Here is a 19,383-nt window from a genome sequence, read left to right on the forward strand (position 1 = left end):
CTACCAGCCTATCACGGAGCCCGGCGTGTACGGGGCGGGGACTAAGCGGCCCGGAGAGGCTCTGACGGAAATTGCCGAGTAGAGCCGATAGCAGCCGAGGGAGTGTACCTCGGAGGGGCCGGATGTAGCAGCGGTTGTCATGGAGACAGAAGAACCGATCGATAGCGGTTGATAGGGACGCGAACCGTTACCAGGAGCCGCTGGTAGAGATGGAGGCGCCGGCCCCGGACTGTCTGCGCTGGACCTGCCGGGATGTTGGAGGCTGGATACGGCGGAAGGGCTTCCCGCAGTACGAGGTGAGGGGAAGACAAGCAGGGTCTGCTCTGCAGAAAAGGGGGGGGCGGATTAATAAAAAGGCAATTGAAGCGGCAGCTCCAGGCCCCGACCCTAACATAGGCCCGGTGTAACGGCAAGATGAGTATCCCCATGAAGTTGTCTCCCTGACGCATCTCTGCAACAACGGTTTCAGAGACGGTCAAGCGATCACAGAGCTTCTGCATCCGAACTTTCACCGGCCGCACAAAAAGAACAGGCTGCGGCGGGGCTCATAGGAAGGCATGCTATCTCCCTGTCTACTGGTGTAAATACTCCTCTCACCGCTACACCCGGCTCTATGGGGGAGCGTTTCATAGTCACGTGACCCATCTCCCTTTCCCCTTACTTGCACTATATGGTCACGCCCATCAGCACCTAACTTGTACCCGCCCAGCGCTCCAGTGACGAATCAGGAAATGCGAATGCTCGCCCATAGTCTGTCCTGGGGGCGGTGCTCTACAGGTGAGAGGCTGCACCGGGCTGAGAGGGTCCTAGCCGGAAAACCGTGACATGCGCAGATGCGTTAGGGAGACATCTTCATGGGGGGACTCATCTTGCCGCTGCAGGGCTTCTAGAGGAGTTTTTAAGCTGTAAAAATGCTCTGAGGCTCCATGTACACGGGACACTTCTGAATGATGGAAACTGCTGGAAAACGGAGGTTCAAAAACGTCTGTTTTGCTGCGTTTGCATTTAAAAGCATTTTTTAACCCCTCGCCTACAGGGCACTTCTACCCCTTCCTGCCCCCAGGCCAATTTCCAGCTTTCAGCGCTGTTGCACTTTGAATGACAATTGCGCAGTCATGCAACACTGTACCCATACAAAATTTTTATCTTTTTTTTGTGACAGATAGAGCTTTATTTTGGTGGTATTTAATCACCTCGGGGTTTTTTATTGTTTGTTAAACCAAAAACCACTGAAAAATTTTTTTAAAAAAAGTTTTTTCTTAGTATTTGTTATAAAATGTTGTAAATAAGTGATTTTTCTCTTTCACTGATGTGCGCTAATGAGGCTGCAGTGATGGGCACTGATAGGCTGCACTGATGAGGAGGTACTTATAGGCTGCACTGATGGGCATTGACAGGCAGCACTGATAGGTGGCACTGAAAGGCAGCTCATATGGGCACTGATATGTGGCATTGATGTGCACTGGTAGGCACTGATATGTGGCACTGTTGGACACTGACAGGTGGCACTGCTGGGGCTACACTGATCATCAGGGCACACTGATCATCAGGACACTGATGATCAGTGTACATGTCCCCTCCGCAGAATGCCGATTACCGGCTCTCCTCTCGAGCTGTCAGCATGACAGCTCGAGAGGAGAGAAATGCCGATAGGCGGCATTTCCGTTTACATATGATCAGCTGTGATTGGACACAGCTGATCACATGACCAAGCCAACATCTTCGGCTCTTTCAGTGGATCGGTGATCCGATGTGGCCGAGGGACACAGCGCAGTGCCGATCGCTGAGCGCTTAGAATGGGAGGACGTCATCCCAGAATGAAAGAACCGCCTTATGTCCGTCATATTACTATATGGCGGGCGGGAGGTGGTTAAAGATAAGCACAGGAGAACCTCCCAAATGCCCAGAATGCACTGAAAAGTTGTAAAATATTAACTATTTCAAACTGTTAAAGAGAAATACAGAGAGTAGAAGCAAAGACAGCAGTATGTGTTGAGATTAGCTTAGGTGTGAGTTGCTCATTAACATTTCTTTTGTTTCCAAGGATGGGAAAGGTGTCTGGTGGAGGGAGTCATTAAGGCCACCTGGCAGGGTGTCTTCATGAGGAATTTGAGGTGTGAATGGTCATTAACATATCTTTTGTTTCCAAGGGTGGGAGAGGTCTGAGGTGTGAATTGGTCAGTACAATGTGTGACAAGCTTGGTAGGAACATCCTGTGTTCAGTGTTTTGTCCATTTGAGTACCTTGAAAACACTTTGCATGAATTTTTCATGATGAAAAACGGACAGCATCAGTAACTGGCAGAGTTAAAAAAAAAATTCAAATGCAAACGCTTATAAACGCGTTTAGACGCGTGTAGCCGTGTTTACAAGCGTTTTGCGTTTGAAACGCTGATAAAATCAACATCTGAACGCAAGTTGTTGCATTAAAAAAATGACGATGTGTATATGGACACATAGGAAAACATTAGGGAGAGATCAGGAGATGCTGAAAAAACGCTGAACGGCTCCTAAACGTGAGTTTATCAGCTGCGGTGTACATGGACCCTAAGGCTCCATGTACATGGGACACTTTTGAATGATGGAAACTGCTGGAAACGGAGGTTAAAAAAAGTCTGTTTTGCCACATTTGCGTTTAGAAGCGTTTTTTAAAGATAACCTCAGACTGCACTGAAAAACAGTAAATAATTAACTATTTCAGACATTTTGAGAGAAATAGAGAGAGCAGAAGCAGAGAGAGCAGTATGTGTTGAGATTACCTGTATTTTTTTTTCCTGTGGTGTTTGGATGTGTTCCGGCTCATTTCTGTACAGAAATTATTGCAGCAGTGTCTAACATATTTTCTTTCATGCGAAACCTCAAAGTATGGTGTACCGGGTCCATTTGAGTACCAGGAAAACGCTTTCCATGCATTTTTCATGATGAAAAAAGGCTCTGGAAATCGAAGAGTTAAAATAAATTTTCAAACGCTTATAAACGCGGTTAGCTGTGTTTACAAGGGTTTGGCGTTGGAAACAGTGATAAAATCTACTCCTGAACGCAAGTTTTCTGCGTTAAAAAAAAAAAAACGACTGTAAACTCAACTGCCTGTAAATGACGATGTGTACATGGACACATAGGAAAACATTAGGGAGCTGAAAAAAATCCTGAACAGCTCCTGAACGTCAGTTTATCAGCTGCAGTGTACATGAGCTGTAAAGTGTGGCTGCACCAGGCTGAGAGGGTCCTAGCCAGCGCCGCCTGAACGTCTGAGCCCTCACGCACACGGGGCGTTTTGATAACGCTGGTAACATTAGCTGTGTAAAGTCACATTAAAAACTAGAGGTTTTTTTTTAGCCGTTTTGCATTAGCGTTGAGCGGCATTTTACCGCGATTAGCAGCGTTTTTCCACGTTTGCAATTGTTTTTTTTTTTACCAAAAAATATCTTTTTTGGTAAAAAAAACCCGCCGGTTTCCAGCCAAAAAACGTTGATTCCAGTCTATGTGTGTATGGACACATAGGATAACATGCTGGGGGGGTTTACTGGCTGTAGAAAAAAACATCAAAAGCCAAAAACAGCCGCTGTAAAAACGTCCGTGTGCATAGGACTAACACTGAAAAGCTCGGTAAACTGCGGCAAACCAGCGTTTTTGGACTTTTTTTTTTACCAGAGAAAAAAATTTTTTTTTGCTTAAAAAAATACGAAAAACAACGGCAAAACGCTAAAAAAACTTAAGTTTTTAACGTAACTTTACACAGCTAACGTTACCAACGTTATTAAAACACCCCGTGTGCATGGAGCCTTAGCTGTCACTTTCCCTGGAGCTAAAGGAAACATTGTTTCTTTAATCTCAGAAAACACACTAAAAGGAAACATTGTTTCTTTTGGAAATAAACTAAAAGGAAACTTTCTTTCTTTTAGCTGGGGGAAGTGCCTCTAGTGCCCCGCTGACAAACCCCACCCACCACCTCTACACCCTGAGCACCGCTCAGGCGCAGAATGGGCAGAAGTTAGGCACAAAACTGAACCCAGGATGCTCAATCAGGCCATGCTTGTCCCACCAACGCCCCGCTCTGCCTCCCCCAATTTCATCATAGCTATCAAATCCCGCCCACCACACTTAGTAGTAAGCACTGCACCTTGAGAGAATATGGGCGGGGATTCTACTTTGTAGCATCCTGATAAGCCATCTCTGGCTAGCAAGGATGAAGAGACCGGACGGAGTGTCAAGCTCCACCCCCCTCCACCACTAGATGTGCTGAGTAGCGAGGTGATGGGTGCACCAATAGAAGGGAGACCACCTACTCACCCCCCCAACAGAAGCTCATAATACAAGACATCCTGAGCCCCTCACCCCCTCTGTCTCTAACCTCCCCTCTCTTACCCCTCTCTAAATAGAAACTCGCAATAGAAGACATCCTGACCACCCCTCCCCATTGTTCTCACCCCCTCACTTTACCTCTCATCCCCTCTCCCTCCCCCTCTTACTCCTCTCCCCTCTCTCTCTTTCCCTCTCACCTCCCCATTGTTCTCACCCCCTCACTTTACCTCTCATCCCCTCTCCCTCCCCCTCTTACTCCCCTCCCCTCTCTTTCTTTCCCTCTCACCTCCCCATTGCTCTCACCCCTTCACTTCCCCTCTTTCTCACCTTCACCCACTTCTCTCACTCCCTCCTTCTTGCGGTCACCCCCCCCATCCAGCTCTCACCCCCCTTTCTCTCTCTCTCCCCCTCCCCCTTTCTCTCTCTCCCCCCTCCCCCTTTCTCTCTCTCCCCCCTCCCCCTTTCTCTCTCTCCCCCCTCCCCCTTTCTCTCTCTCCCCCCTCCCCCTTTCTCTCTCTCCCCCCTCCCCCTTTCTTTCTCTCCCCCCTCCCCCCCTTCTCTCTCTCACCCCTCCTCTATTTAATTTAAATTGTTTTAGCAAAAAAAAGTGTTTTCATTTTATTCATTTCCATAAAAAGGCTCACCAAAATCCTCGGCACCTGTGTGTAACTCTCAATCTGTCATTCCAGGTGTGCTTCACTGACAATGGAATCAATGGCCGCAAACTCATCCATGTCACATGTTCCACCCTACCACAGATTGGAGTCACCGACTTCCAGGACATGAAGGTGAGTCTGGAACCATCATACATACAGACCATAAAGCGGCTTCATCCGTGTGGTTGTTGCTTTTTCTGTTTCATAAATCTGTGATTGTAAAAGTCATTTTCTGTTCTTTCCACAGACCATCGCCAAACTGGTGAGAGATCTGTTGGGTGTCAGCGAGCCGGCCTTTAGCCGCAGCATATCTCTGCCCCGGAGGGATAACATGGGGCTCTTCCTGGAGCAAAAATCGCAGACTGGAGTTAACCATGATCTGCTCACCTACAACCAATTTGTTCTGGAGCAGGGCCTGTGACCAGAGAGCATTCTTCTACCTCCATCACTAACATCCAATTCATCCTGGAGCATGGCTTGTGATCAGAGACCATTCCCCTACCTCCATCACCAACATCCAATTGATCCTGGAGCAGGGCCTGTGACCAGAGAGCATTCTTCTACCTCCATCACCAACATCCAATTCATCCTGGAGCAGGGCTTGTGATCAGAGACCATTTCCTTACCTCCATCACCAACATCCAATTTATCCTGGAGCATGGCCTGTGATCAGAGACCATTCCCCTACCTCCATCACCAACATCCAATTCATCCTGGAGCAGGGCCTGTGACCAGAGAGCATTCTTCTGTCTCCATCACCAATATCCAATTCATCTTGGAGCAGGGCCTGTGATCAGAGGCCATTCCCTTACCTCCATCACCAACATCCAATTCATCCTGGAGCACGGCTTGTGATCAGAGGCCATTCCCCTACCTCCATCACCAACATCCAATTCATCTTGGAGCAGAGCCTGTGATCAGAGGCCATTCCCCTACCTCCATCACCAACATCCAATTCATCTTGGAGCAGGGCCTGTGATCAGAGACCATTCCCCTACCTCCATCACCAACATCCAATTCATCCTGGAGCAGAGCCTGTCATCAAAGACCATTTCCCTACCTCCATTACCAACATCCAATTCATTCTGGAGCAGGGCTTGTGATCAAAGACCATTTCCCTACCTCCATCACCAACATCCAATTCATCCTGGAGCAGGGCCTGTGATCAGAGACCATTCCCCTACCTCCATCACCAACATCCAATTCATCCTGGAGCATGGCCTGTGATCACAAACCATTCCCCTACCTCCATCACCAACATCCAATTCATCCTGGAGCAGGGCCTGTGATCAAAGACCATTTCCCTACCTCCATCACCAACATCCAATTCATCCTGGAGCAGAGCCTGTGATCAAAGACTATTCCCTCACCTACATCACCAACATCCAATTGATCTTGGAGCAAGTCCTGTAACCAGAGACAATTTTCCCACCTCCATTACCAATGATCACGCTCCCACTCCAGCCAATTGCTACCTAAATTTTTCGAATACACTCAGACCAACGAAAATAGGAAATGAATGCTGAAGATACAAAATTAATTCTAAAAACAAATCAGTTCAACATTACAAATATGAGAAATTGAAATTCCTCAATGAACAAATGCTTCCGATATGAAACAAAAGTTTCCAACGTGCACATGGCTACTATGGAATACGTGTAATATGTGTAGCGCTACCCCCTCAGGGGCCACTTGAAAATGCTTGTCCCCAGTGGCTGCCCTGACCTTGCAAGCCTCCTGACACCTCTGACACGGACACAATTTGAAATAATAATGCAAGAGACGCAATTCTATAGTAACATCTCCATATTAGGCTCGTTCAAAGAGAGTAGACCACAGAATGAAGGTTTAGGAGGTACATCCCTAGTCAATGGATAAAAGCAAAATACTGATAAAATGGAAATATCAAAATGGGTAACAGATTATACGGTCACAAATGTATGTTGTAACTATGTAACTGCAACACCAGCATCAAGAGGAGGAAGAAAAGACTTGTTAACTTAGCAGCTCCCTCTGGTCCACTGACATCACAATAGGGAATGCAAAGAATTAAGTAAATATATACAGTATACTCTGGTATAAATGGGTATAGACACCCCAACTTGAATAATAATAGCTTAGATGCAAAGAGGTCCCTTTACTAGAAATAGCAACTTGAGTCCTGAGATGTTTAAAGTTCCTGATGTTATACTAGCCATTGTCTGCTGCTAGCAATGGTGGGGCCCATATACAGTAATGAGTAATGGTAATTCAATGAAGATAACAGGCTGTGGTAAATGCTCAAAGCAAAGGTCTCTTGGTAACTGAGGTGTAAAGGTGTCTGTATGCAGTGTCTCCAGTGTTGTCAGAAAGAGGTTGGGTATCTGCCCGCACACCAATCCCATGGATAGCGTGGTCTCCTAGAAGAAGGGTTCTTGCACTGGCTCTTTGCTGTTTACAGAGAAGTGCAGAGTTACCACCTGTCAGCGCAGCAATCACAGATGACTGACTAAAGACTGAACAGTGATAATCCCAATGCAGAGAAACTGATGCGATGGTGATCAGCGTCACTGCAGCGCTAAACTGGTATGCAGTGTCCCACAGTAGTAGCCAGCAATCTCTCTGGAGGAGAACGGCAACCTCCATGTTCAGCTCTGAATCCTGCACCAAGCGAGCGAGCCAGTTCCTTGCTGTAGAATATATCTGCTGTCCAGCCTCTCTCTGGTTCCTCAGCTCTCTGCTTCTTATAGTTCAATCAGCATTCAGAAATACAGTTTGTATTGGCTATACGACTACAGGTCCAAGATCCTCTGTGGGATGTACCTGTGAGATGTGTATGGAGTACCTGTAGTATGTATTGTATGTGTAATTCAGCAGAGACTTTCTTACAATAACCCAGACACAATAAAATGTTGTTAAAAGTTTACTGTGTTACATCTGTAACAGTTAAAAAAAATTATCAGGATCACACAGAACTGGGACAGATTTCTGGGTTTGTTAGTTGGTGGTACTGTAATAAATGTCCATGGCTTGGTACATATGTGTCCTGATTCAGACGTGTACTGCCGAATGCTGGCAGACAGAAGGTGGCACAGTGTGCCCAGATTATACAGTACTGTAATAAATGTCCATGGCATGGTATATATGTGTCCTGATCCAGATATGTACTGCTGGATGCTGGCAGACAGAAGGTGGCACAGTGTGCCCAGTTTGTACAGTACTGTATATATGTCCATGGCTTGGTACATACAGTTGTGTTCAAAATAATAGCCGTGTGTTGAAAAAAGTGAATAAAGCTGAAAATCCTTCTATTAGCTTTTATTTCCATCCACACAAATACATTGGGAACACGACACATTCTATTCCAAATCAAAACATGAAGAAAAATACATCAAATTTGTGTTGTTCCTCTAAAAAAATTGAAGAAAAGTGAATATTAGACGGTTTAAAAAAAATCGCAGTGTTTGTATTCTTCTTTACAAACTCAAACATTCACTATATAAACTGAAAAATGTTTGAAGATTTTGCTTTCCTTTGAATCACTTAATGAATATTTGGTTGTAGTCGCACTGTTTCTGAGAACTGCTGTACATCTGTGTTGCATGGAGTCACCCAACTTCTGGCCCCTGTGATCAGGTATTCCAGCCCAGGATGATTGGACGACATTCCACAGTTCTTCTCTATTTCTTGGTTTTGCCTCAGAAACTGCATTTTTGATGTCACCCCACAAGTTTTCTATTGGATTAAGATCCGGGGATTGGGCTGGCCACTCCATAACGTCAATCTTGTTGGTCTGGAACCAAGATGTTGCACAATTACTGGTGTGTTTGGGGTCGTTGTCTTGTTGGAACACCCATTTCAAGGGCATTTCCTCTTCAGCATAAGGCAGCATGACCTCTTCAAGTATTCTGATGTATTCAAACTGATCCATGATCCCTGGTATGTGATAAATAGGCCCAACACCGTAGTATGAGAAACATCCCCATATCATGATGCTTGCACCACCATGCTTCACTGTCTTCACAGTGTACTGTGGCTTGAATTCAGTGTTTGGGGGTCGTCTGACAAACTGTCTCCGGCCACCAGACCCAAAAAGAACAATCTTACTTTCATCAGTCCACAAAATGTTGCGCCATTTCTCTTTAGGCCAGTCAATGTGCGCTTTGGCAGATTGTAACCTCTTCAGCACAAGTCTTTTTTCCAACAGTGGGACTTTGTGGGGGCTTCTTGCAGATAGCTTGGCTTCACATAGGCGTCTTCTAATTGTAACAGTCCTCACAGGGAACGTCACACCTTCATTCATCTTCCTGGAGCTGATTGTTGGCTGAGTCCGCGCCATTTTAGCTATTCTTCTATCCATTCCAATGGTAGTTTTTCACTTTCTTCCACGTCTTTCAGGTTTTGGTTGCCATTTTAAAGCATTTGTGATCATTTTAGCTGAGCAGCTGATCATTTTCTGCACTTCTTTATATGTTTTCCCCTCTCCAATCAACTTTTTAATCAAGGTACGCTGTTCTTCTGAACAATGTCTGGAACGACCCATTTTCCTCAGAATGTCAGAGAGAAATGCACTGTAACCAGCATGTACAACATTTGCTGCCTTCCTTCCTTAAATAAGGGCAATAATTGCCACCTCTTTTTTCAAAGAATGAATGACCTCACTAATAGAACTCCACACTGCTATTATTTTGAACATGCCCCTTTCAATGAGTGATTCAATGACACAGAATCAGCAGCATGCATGTCATGACTGTTGGGTCTGTTGGATTTCTATTACTCTACTACACCTGCTAGTAAATTATTTGCCATGTAGAAATATCATTTCTACCAAAAACAATGATTGATCCGGTTAGTGATGTCTGACTGCTATTATTTTGAACACAACTGTATGTGTCCTGATTCAGACATGTACTGCCGTATGCTGGCAGCCAGAAGGTGGCACAGTGTGCCCAGATTGTACAGTACTGTAATAAATGTCCATGGCGTGGTACATATGTGTCCTGATTCAGACGTGTACTGCTGGATGCTGGCAGACAAAAGGTGGCACAGTGTGCCCAGATTGTACAGTACTGTATATATGTCCATGGCGTGGTACATATGTGCCCTCAGTCAGTAGAGGCGTGCCCGCTGGGTGTCAGCTCAGAAGATGGTGCAATATAGAGAGGACAGCTGTGTTCGGAGTTTTGCGGCGCCTGCAAGGTGCTGACTCAGTGGAGTCTCCTTCATCTGGACATTGCTGAGATCAAACCTAGGAAACAGACTGCACAGGACACAGAGAGAAGTCACTGTAATGCATGTCATAGCTATGAATAGCATAGAGGGAGAATCTGATTGGTTATTATGGGCAACACAGAGAGTTCTTCAGTCACACCCCCAAACTGAAGATGCCCAAAGCTTCTTTATGTAAATGACAATCGTGACCCCGTCACACCGGCTCACACTCACCTGTCTACAGAAAGTGATGCTGCAAACGCTTGGCTCACAAAGTTGTCAGTTGTAAAGCCGTCTCGAAGGGAAGATTCCCCCGATATCGCCTGATGCTGGATGAGGCCATTCAGGATGCTCACGGCCTGGTCATGTGACAGATCATGTGACGTGCACAGATTGAGGACGGCGTATAGTGCAGGCTCTATGAAGCAGCTGACTATGCAAACTCCTCCTGGGGGGAACACACAGTTATCACATTATCTTACAGGACCACTAAATAAGTAGATGAATAAATCATCCCACATATGTAGAATCCCACTCGTCATCAGCCATATCAGGCACTGCGCCGTGTGAATGGTGAAGGCATACTGCCGTCTTAGGCCAAACAATGCAACAAAACGATAATGGGTGTAAGTTCTGTAGCTTTGGGGGTTATTTAATAAAACAGTAGTGTGCAAAACCTGGTGCAGCTCTGCATAGTAACCAATCAGCTTCCAGGTTTCACTGTCAAAGCTTAATCCATCAAGCTGAAGTTAGAAGCTGATTGGTTACTCGGCACAGCTGCACAGATTCTCCAGTTTTAGTAAATCTCCCCCCTTTGTGTTCAAGAATCCTGCTCCTCCAATATAAAATCAAGATCCTGATATTTAAAGCCCAACTCTGGGCAGAAAAAGATGCATCCCGTGCAGTGGGGCTGCATCCGCACTGTAAGGGGTAATAGTTTGTTTTGTCCAGGAGAGAGGAGAAACAGTTTTACTTACTTGATCCTCCTCTCCCCTAGCAGATGGTGCTCCCCCATGATCGGGCAGTGGACTGTCCCACAGCCTACTCATGTACACAGCAGGGCTAGGGACTCCTCTCTGGTCTTGATGATGTCAGAACCCTAGACCCTAGGCATATTTAAGTGATGTCATGTGCAGATCGAAGTTCACACCTCCGATCTACACATGAATGAAATAGTAAATACAATGTACAGTAATAATACATTGTTACATTGTATTTTCTCAATGACACCCCCTGCATTTGCATTTTGATAGCTGCTCCTGTTGTGTATGACGAGGCTATTCCCGGCTGTCATTTTGACAGCTGTTAATTGCTGGTAATAGCGGCAGGGGGAAAGGAGCTGGATGAAAGAGATGGGTCCTAAGAACTTTGTTGATGTTTTTTTTTTATAACACATCCCTTATGCTCAAAATCCTCAAGGGGATAAAGAGACTTTGCAATGAACAGACAAGGTGACAGGGTCTCTTTAAATCACAACAGCAAAAAGTATATCTGCAATGGCAGGACAGCTTCTGCATATACTGTATGAGTGGCTGTTTTGTGTGTGATGAACTCCTCCATCCACACCCCCAGAACCGTGATTGAGCTGTCACCAACAGTTCACAGTCAGCTGTCCGTGATCAGCGATCAGTGGAATGGGCTCCTGATGATGTCATTTCTGTGCAGCCAATTACAGTGCAACATGACGGGGAGCCCCTCTCCCTGATCTTCGGGCATCATGGTCCATTTAAAGCACCAGCAGGTGGGATTAATGCTTTTTCAGGATTATAAAGCTGAGTCCTCCAATGGTGAGTCTGGGTATTGTAAGGAATCTCTTACCTCCATCCTGGGGCTCCACAGGAATTGTGGTCCTCACAAGGGACTCATCCCTCAGTGTCTCAGTCAGGCTGACAAATTGGTGACACTGTGGCCCGTCTTCTGTGGGATCACATTGGTACTCCGGCCTGATGACATTGCTGTGAGCAAGGAGCCCCGTCACCCTACCGGAGACACAGACACAAGATGGTGATGTACATGGTGGGTCATATACAATGTCAGAGATTTGGCCTCTATACAAAGTCCCCCTGTGGTCCTACCTGGGCAGCGGCATGGCAGACACCAGGCTGTAGACCACACACCACTCTGGCAGGTGACCCCGAATCTCTGCACACACGACAGACAGTTGTGATGGCAGACAACACAGGAAGACCATGTGAGCCCCTCTGACCAGCTTCACGTTGTCATAGAAACACTGAACACCTCGATCCTGGAGATCTCCTGTGAGGACAAGTGACACATCGGCTCCAAACTGCTCCGACACAACATGGAACCTCAATATTGCCACAGGAAAACTGGATCAACTTACGGAGGGTTTCCGGCCGGCGGGTGGACACACTGATGTCATCAGCATGAATGTCTGTCAGGTCAAGGAGACAACGGACCAGCTGCTTCCCCAGATGACCTCCACCAATGATGCCGACATGGAATCCCTGGGATATCTGCAAAGCCTGCCTGTGAGGGGACACAGAACCATTTTCAGTATTTAAGGCAGAAGCGGTTAATGTACCTGATATAGGTGCCTCGAGTGTGGCCCCTGACATCAGCAAAGGGCCACAAATAATAGCCAGTGAATGTTATGCTACAAAAAGCAGACATATTACGGTAAACAGTCAATGGGAATTTCACAAGAGATGGTCAGAGACAACAAGAATGCTACAAGAGATGACCAGAGACAACAAGAATGCTACAAGAGATGGTCAGAGACAACAACAATGCTTCCAGAGATGGTCAGAGACAACAAGAATGCTTCCTGAGATGGTCAGAGACAACAAGAATGCTACCAGAGATGGCCAGAGACAACAAGAATTCTATAAGAGATGGTCAGCGACAGCAAGAATGCTATAAGAGATGGTCAGAGACAACGAGAACTCTACAAGAAATGGTCAGAGGCAATGAGAATGCTGCAAGAGAAGGTCAGAGACAAAGGAAATGCTACAAGAGATGGTCAGAAACAAGAAGAATGCTACAAGAGATGGTCTGAGACAATGGGAATGCTACAAGAGATGGCCTGAGACAAGAATGCTAAAAGTGATGGTCAAAGACAATGAGAACTCTACAAGAGATGGTCTGAGACAACAAGAATTGTACAAGAAATGGTCAGCAATAACACGAATGCTACAAGAAATGGAAGAGATGGCCAGAGACAACATGAATGCTAAAACAGATGGTCATAAACAATGAGAACTCTACAAGAGATGGTCTGAGACAACAAGAATTCTACAAGAGAAGGTCAGAGATAACAAGAATGCTACAATAGATGGTCAGAGACTACAGGCATACTATAGGAGATGACCAGAGACAACAAGAATGCTGCAAGAGAAGGTCAGAGACAAAGGAAATGCTACAAGAGATGGTCAGAAACAAGAAGAATGCTACAAGAGATGGTCAGAGACAATGAGAACTCTACAAGAGATGGTCTGAGACAACAAGAATTGTACAAGAAATGGTCAGTGATAACGGGAATGCTAGAAGAAATGGAAGAGATGGCCAGAGACAACATGAATGCTAAAACAGAAGGTCATAAACAATGAGAACTCTACAAGAGATGGTCAGAGACAACAAGAATGCTACAGGAGATGGCCAGAGACAACAAGAATGCTACAAGAGATGGTCAGAGACAACAAGAATGCTACAAGAGATGGTCAGAGACAACAAGAATGCTACAAGAGATGGTCAGAGACAACAAGAATGCTACAAGAGATGGTCAGAGACAACAAGAATGCTACCAGAGATGGCCAGAGACAACAAGAATGCTACCAGAGATGGCCAGAGACAACAGGAATGTTACAAGAGATGGCCAGAGACAACAAGAATGCTACCAGAGATGGCCAGAGACAACAAGAATGTTACAAGAGATGGTCAGGGACAATGAGAACTCTACAAGAAAAGGTCATAGACAATGAGACTGCTGCAAGAGAAGGTCAGAGTCAAGGGAAATGCTACAAGAGATGGTCTGAGACAAGAAGAATGCTACAAGAGATGGTCCGAGACAAAGGGAATGCTACAAGAGATGGCCAGAGACAACAAGAATGCTAAAAGAGATGGTCAGAGACAATGAGAAATCTACAAGAGATGGTCTGAGACAACAAGAATTCTACAAGAAATGGTCAGATAATGGGGATGCTACAGGAAATGGAAGAGATGGTACGAGAAAATGAGAACTCTACAAGAGATGGTCAGAGACAACAAGAATGCTACAAGAGATGGTCAGAAACAATGAGAACTCTACAACAGATGGTCAAAGACAAAGAGAATTCTACAAGGGAAGGTCAGAGACAACAAGAATGCTACAAGAGATGGTCAGAGACTACAGGCGATGACCAGGGGCTGCAGACATGATATAGAAGTTGGAGAATGTGGACATACTTCAGGAGGCTGTCATAGACTGGAGACATATTACATAAACCTGCTGGAGATTAAAGCCCCCTTAAAAATAACCTGAGCCATATTTAATATTTCTCTTGGCAAGATCCATTATAAAGAGATAACAGGGCCACACAATTAGTGCCAAACAGCAACTGTGGCAGGTTGGACACCAAGAATTTAGGTGTTGTCTGGAAACCAAATACAAAATACGTTTTCCAGTAATTGTCACTCTGGGAATCTTCCATGATGACATTATAAATTTGAGAGATGATCCCCACCTACATAATGGGACAGGAAGTAGTGCGTTCTAATATCCTTCCTCCACCACAGTGTCTCCTACATATCGATGTGTTCTAGGGAAGTGAGACTCCAGGGTGCTGTCATGGTGGATTCCTGGAAATGTGATTATCAAGACTTCAGATTTCCATTCACTTTCACAGCAGATAAAAAAGCCCAATTGTTGCCTTTTATATATTTATCTATTTTTAAAACAGCTAATGTACCTAAATCTGTCCTCATATCAGCCACACGTAATCCCACGTATAGCAGGCTTTTAGAGGGAAGGGCAGAATTCTCAGCCAATCAGCCTCCGTCGCATTACTCACGTGTTAGCGGGGAACATTCTGACAGAAGGACAGAACAGAGCGATGACTCCCCAGTGTGCTGCGACTCCCCTGCCAGGCCAAAATGCTTTTCTTAGTTTTGGGTGGAGTGAGGATTAGAACCCCTGTCAAGTCTTTACTGCTAACTGGGGCCCCCGACTGATTTCCCCCCTAGAAGTCTGATGGACGGTGTCTATGAAGATCTCACCAGGTACGAAGAAGCAGCTGGCAGAAGAAAACGGAATGAGCGCAGGTGTGTGTCATGAGATCCTGTCTCCGGGTCTTTAGCTTCACTAAACTCTGGTGCTGCACTGAGACTCCGGCCTCAAACTGGAGCGAGCCAAGCCCAACGATGATCTCCATGGGTGCTGGCACGGAGCTCTCTGGAAGGAAGAGGACAGGTTAGGAGAGGAACCTGCCTGTGTACAGATCTGCCCACACCTATGAGGGGAACATCGTGGGTGCTTCACACGTTATTGCTGATCTCTGTTTGACTTATGTAATTCCTGTGTGATCTCTGTGTGACTCTTATCTAATTGCTGTATGACTTTTCAACAACCTTTGTGTGATCTTGGATGAGAACCTTCTTCCCTCAGCCAGAACACTGAAGATGGCACCAGGGGCGGACTGACAACTCATGGGGCCCCCGGGCAATAGGGGATCATGGGGCCCCTGTGTCCTTGCCCAAACTCAAAAAAGCCTATGAAAAAGGTACCAGGGGCATCTCATGGGGCCCCCTACTGACCCCGGCCCTCGGGCAGTGCCCGAGTTTCCAAATGGTCAGTCCGCCCCTGGATGGCACTATGGTGCTGCACTGAGACTCCAGCTTCAAACTGGAGCGAGCCGAGCCCAACGATGATCTCCATTTACAAAGAAATGAAGAGTCTAAAATTTGTATCATAGGCGTATTTTAAATGATAAAGACATGGGGTAAGGATGATCATGAAAAAAGTGAGGGATGAGCCCAGAACTACACGGGAGGAGCCTGTGAATTATCTCAAGGCAGTTGGGTTCACAGTCACCAAACCAACCATTGGTAACTTAATATGCTGCCATGGATTGAAATCTTGCAATGCCCACAAGGTCCCACTCCTCAAGAAGGCACATGTACAGGCCCGTCTATAGATGGCCAATGAACATCTGAATGATGCAGAGAAGGATTGGGAGAAAGTTCTGTGGTCACATGAGACCAAAATTGAGCTCTTTGGCATCAACTCGACTCGCCACATTTGGAGGAAGAGAGATGCTGACTATGACCCTAAGAACTCCATCCCTTTAGTCAAGCATGGAGGTGGAAACATGCTTTGGGGAAGTTTCTTTGCTAAAGGTACAGCCTGATTTTGCCGCATTGAGGGTCCAATGGACGGGGCCATGTATTGTAAGATCTTGGATGAGAACCTTCTTCCCTCAGCCAGAACACTGAAGATGGGTTGTGGATGGGTCTTCCAGCATGACACTGACCCAAAAATACCACCAAGGCAACAAAAGAGTAGCTCAAAAAGAAGCACATTAAGGTCATGGAGTGGCCTAGCCAGTCTCCAGACCTAAATCCTATAGAGAATTTATGGATGCAGCTGAACCTTTGAGTTGCCAAGCAACAGCCAAGAAACCATAAAGTAGTTCTAAAGGTTCAAGGATTTTTTACCTTCGTGTATTCTATGCATGAAGGTAAAAAACCTTCTGTGTGCAGCAGCTCCCCCCGCCCCCTCAATACTCACCTGAGCCTCACCGCGATCCAGCGATGTGAATGACACCCACATGGAAGAAAAATATATTTTAAAAATATTCTTCCCAAATATATTGACATATATTTGAAATACTACAATTTTGGCCGTATTCAACATATATATACACACACTGTAAGTTGAAATGCGTTTTTATTACAAAATATATGAAAAATATTTTTAACAATACATTTTCAAATATACTGTATATCTTTAAAAATACATTTAATCTAATTTACATTTTTGGAACGCATTTACAAATATATGTAAAAATGTCTTTTTTATAGATTAAAAAAAATCTGAAGAATATATTAAAAAAAAAATGTTTTAAATATTTTTCATATATTTTGTAATATATAAAAAATGCATTTCAACATGTAGTGTATATATATATTTAGTACGGCCAAAATTGTAGTAGTTCAAATATATGTCAATATATTTGGGAAGAGTATTAAAAAAAAAAAATATATATATATATATATATATATATATATATATATATATATATATATATATATGTGGGCAGCTATATGTGGGCAGCCTCGGATGTTCCGGGTCTCTGCCTCCTTATTGGCTGAGACAGCAAGTGGGAGTCATTGGCTGTGACCCCCCTATATGATCTCTATGTGATAGGTGATTGGCTGTGACTCCTCCTATATGATCTCTATGCCATAGGTGATTGGCTGTGACCCCCCCCCCCTCCTATATGATCTCTATGCCATAGGTGATTGGCTGTGACCCCCCCTCCTATATGATCTCTATGCCATAGGTGATTGGCTGTGACCCCCCCCATATGATCTCTATGTCATAGGTGATTGGCTGTGACCCCCCCCCCCCTATATGATCTCTATGCCATAGGTGATTGGCTGTGATCCTCCCCCCAATTCAGGAATTGGGACCCCAAATATGTTCCAATAGCAGGCTCAGGGGCCCCTGAATGCCCTTTACTCCAGCAGTTTGGGTTGGGTTGTCACCTCATCCCTTTAAGCCCGAACACACACATGGATGACCCGGGTTCTGCGGCTCATTAAATGCAGATAAGGAACTAATTGGGTTTAATCAGCACCTTAACCAGCCCCAGACCCATTAATGTCATCCATGTGTTCGGGTTTAAAGGGATGAGGTGACAACCTAAGTTTGGGGCCCCATAGGGTTCCCCTATGGAAGGATCTGTCCTGGGGCCCCTGAATGTCCACTTCCCCTGGTGTTGGGGCCCCTAGATCTCCCCCCGGCGGACAGCCCCCGGTACCTGCTGTGGCTCTGCTGGGATTTGTAGTTCCTCACGGCTGAAGATTTGTAGTTTCACACGCGGCTTTCATAGCAACGACCCCTGACAACACACCGCCTGAAACACCCGCCCCCGAGAGGAAGAGCCATCTCCTACAGCCAATCCAAACAGAGCACTGGCAACGTGCCTTCCCCACTGTATCGCAGCTTCTCCCCGCCCCTTCCCATGTGGACATCACGTGTAGGAGAGATGATTGGCCGCCTGTCACAGCAGCTGGGCGCTGGAAGCAATGCCGGGAGGAGGCCAGGACGGCGGTTCCTTCATTCTCCTGATTGAACCGTCATTGTCCAACCGTCACTATTGTATCCTGCAATACGGGAAATCTACAGGCTCCTCCCACCCATCCCCTGACCTGACAGGCTCCTCCCACCTGTATCCAGCGCCTGACCCAACAGGCTCCTCCCATCCATCGCCAGACCCTACAGGCTCCTCCCACCCATCCCCTGACCCGACAGGCTCCTCCCACCTGTATCCAGCGCCTGACCCAACAGGCTCCTCCCATCCATCGCCAGACCCTACAGGCTCCTCCCACCCATCTCCATCACCTGACTCTATAGGCTCCTCCCACCCATCTCCATCACCTGACCCTACCGACTCCAACCTCCCATCGCCTGACTCTACTGGCTTCTCTCCCCTATCTCCATCACCTGACCCTACAGTCTCCTCCCACCTATCTCCATCGCCAGACCCTACCAACTCCTCCCTCCATCACCTGACACTTCTGACTCCTCCCACCCATCACCTGATCCTACAGGCTCCTCCCACCCATCTCCATCGCCTGACGCTACCGGCTCCTCCCTATTGCTATTGTCTGATCCTACAGGCTCCTCCCATCCAACGCCTGACCCTACCTGCTCCTCCTACCCATCTCCAGCACCTGACCCTACCGGCTCCTCCTACCCATCTCCAGCACCTGACCCTACCGGCTACTCCTACCCATCTCCAGTACCTGACCCGACAGACTCCCTGACCCGACAGACACGGAGGACACAGCGGAACACCAATCGCTGTACGGGACCTCTGTGCGAGGTTCCGATCATGTGCTCACGGATTGGCCAATCAGTGATCACATGAATAGTAGTAAACAAGATGTCACTTGCTGACATTGCTTACTATGCGTGAAATCTGTGAATGATCACAGAGATCATATAGTACAGGGCTATTCACAACAGCCTTGTACCAATAGACAAGCTGTGACCAATCACAGCTCTCACTGTA

At 46.1% G+C, this 19,383-nt stretch overlaps 2 protein-coding genes across 2 annotated transcripts; one reads left to right on the plus strand and one right to left on the minus strand.

The window, feature by feature from the left end:
• The first annotated feature begins 56 nt into the window (after positions 1-56).
• On the plus strand, positions 57-7,860 carry SAMD15 (sterile alpha motif domain containing 15). The gene is made up of 3 exons (XM_089660596.1): positions 57-296; positions 4,991-5,089; positions 5,205-7,860. The coding sequence occupies exons 1-3, from the start codon at positions 210-212 to the stop codon at positions 5,376-5,378; spliced, it is 360 nt and encodes a 119-aa protein (XP_089516722.1). The 5' UTR covers positions 57-209; the 3' UTR covers positions 5,379-7,860.
• Positions 7,847-18,581, minus strand: NOXRED1 (NADP dependent oxidoreductase domain containing 1). Its single transcript, XM_089660588.1, has 7 exons — positions 18,127-18,581; positions 15,362-15,536; positions 12,492-12,637; positions 12,223-12,403; positions 11,966-12,126; positions 10,382-10,595; positions 7,847-10,196 (listed from the first exon to the last, which is right to left on the minus strand). Exons 2-7 carry the CDS (start codon positions 15,514-15,516, stop codon positions 10,076-10,078), a joined length of 978 nt encoding a protein of 325 aa, XP_089516714.1. The 5' UTR covers positions 15,517-15,536; positions 18,127-18,581; the 3' UTR covers positions 7,847-10,075.
• Positions 18,582-19,383: the final 802 nt, after the last annotated feature.

This window comes from Staurois parvus, unplaced genomic scaffold (assembly GCF_062004578.1).
Source record: "Staurois parvus isolate SC_StPar_1 unplaced genomic scaffold, SC_StPar_1.0 ptg001253l, whole genome shotgun sequence".
NCBI classification, from domain to species: Eukaryota; Metazoa; Chordata; class Amphibia; order Anura; family Ranidae; genus Staurois; species Staurois parvus.

Coding starts and splice junctions, on each gene's coding strand:
- NOXRED1 (XM_089660588.1), bottom strand. CDS start 15,516: ATGGAGATCATCGTTGGGCTTGGCTCGCTCCAGTTTGAGGCCGGAGTC. Junction 12,404..12,491: donor CCGCCGGCCGGAAACCCTCC/GTAAGTTGATCC, acceptor TTGTCCTCACAG/GAGATCTCCAGGATCGAGGT. Junction 10,197..10,381: donor GCATCACTTTCTGTAGACAG/GTGAGTGTGAGC, acceptor TGTCCTGTGCAG/TCTGTTTCCTAGGTTTGATC.
- SAMD15 (XM_089660596.1), top strand. CDS start 210: ATGGAGGCGCCGGCCCCGGACTGTCTGCGCTGGACCTGCCGGGATGTT. Junction 297..4,990: donor AGGGCTTCCCGCAGTACGAG/GTGAGGGGAAGA, acceptor CTGTCATTCCAG/GTGTGCTTCACTGACAATGG. Junction 5,090..5,204: donor CCGACTTCCAGGACATGAAG/GTGAGTCTGGAA, acceptor TTCTTTCCACAG/ACCATCGCCAAACTGGTGAG.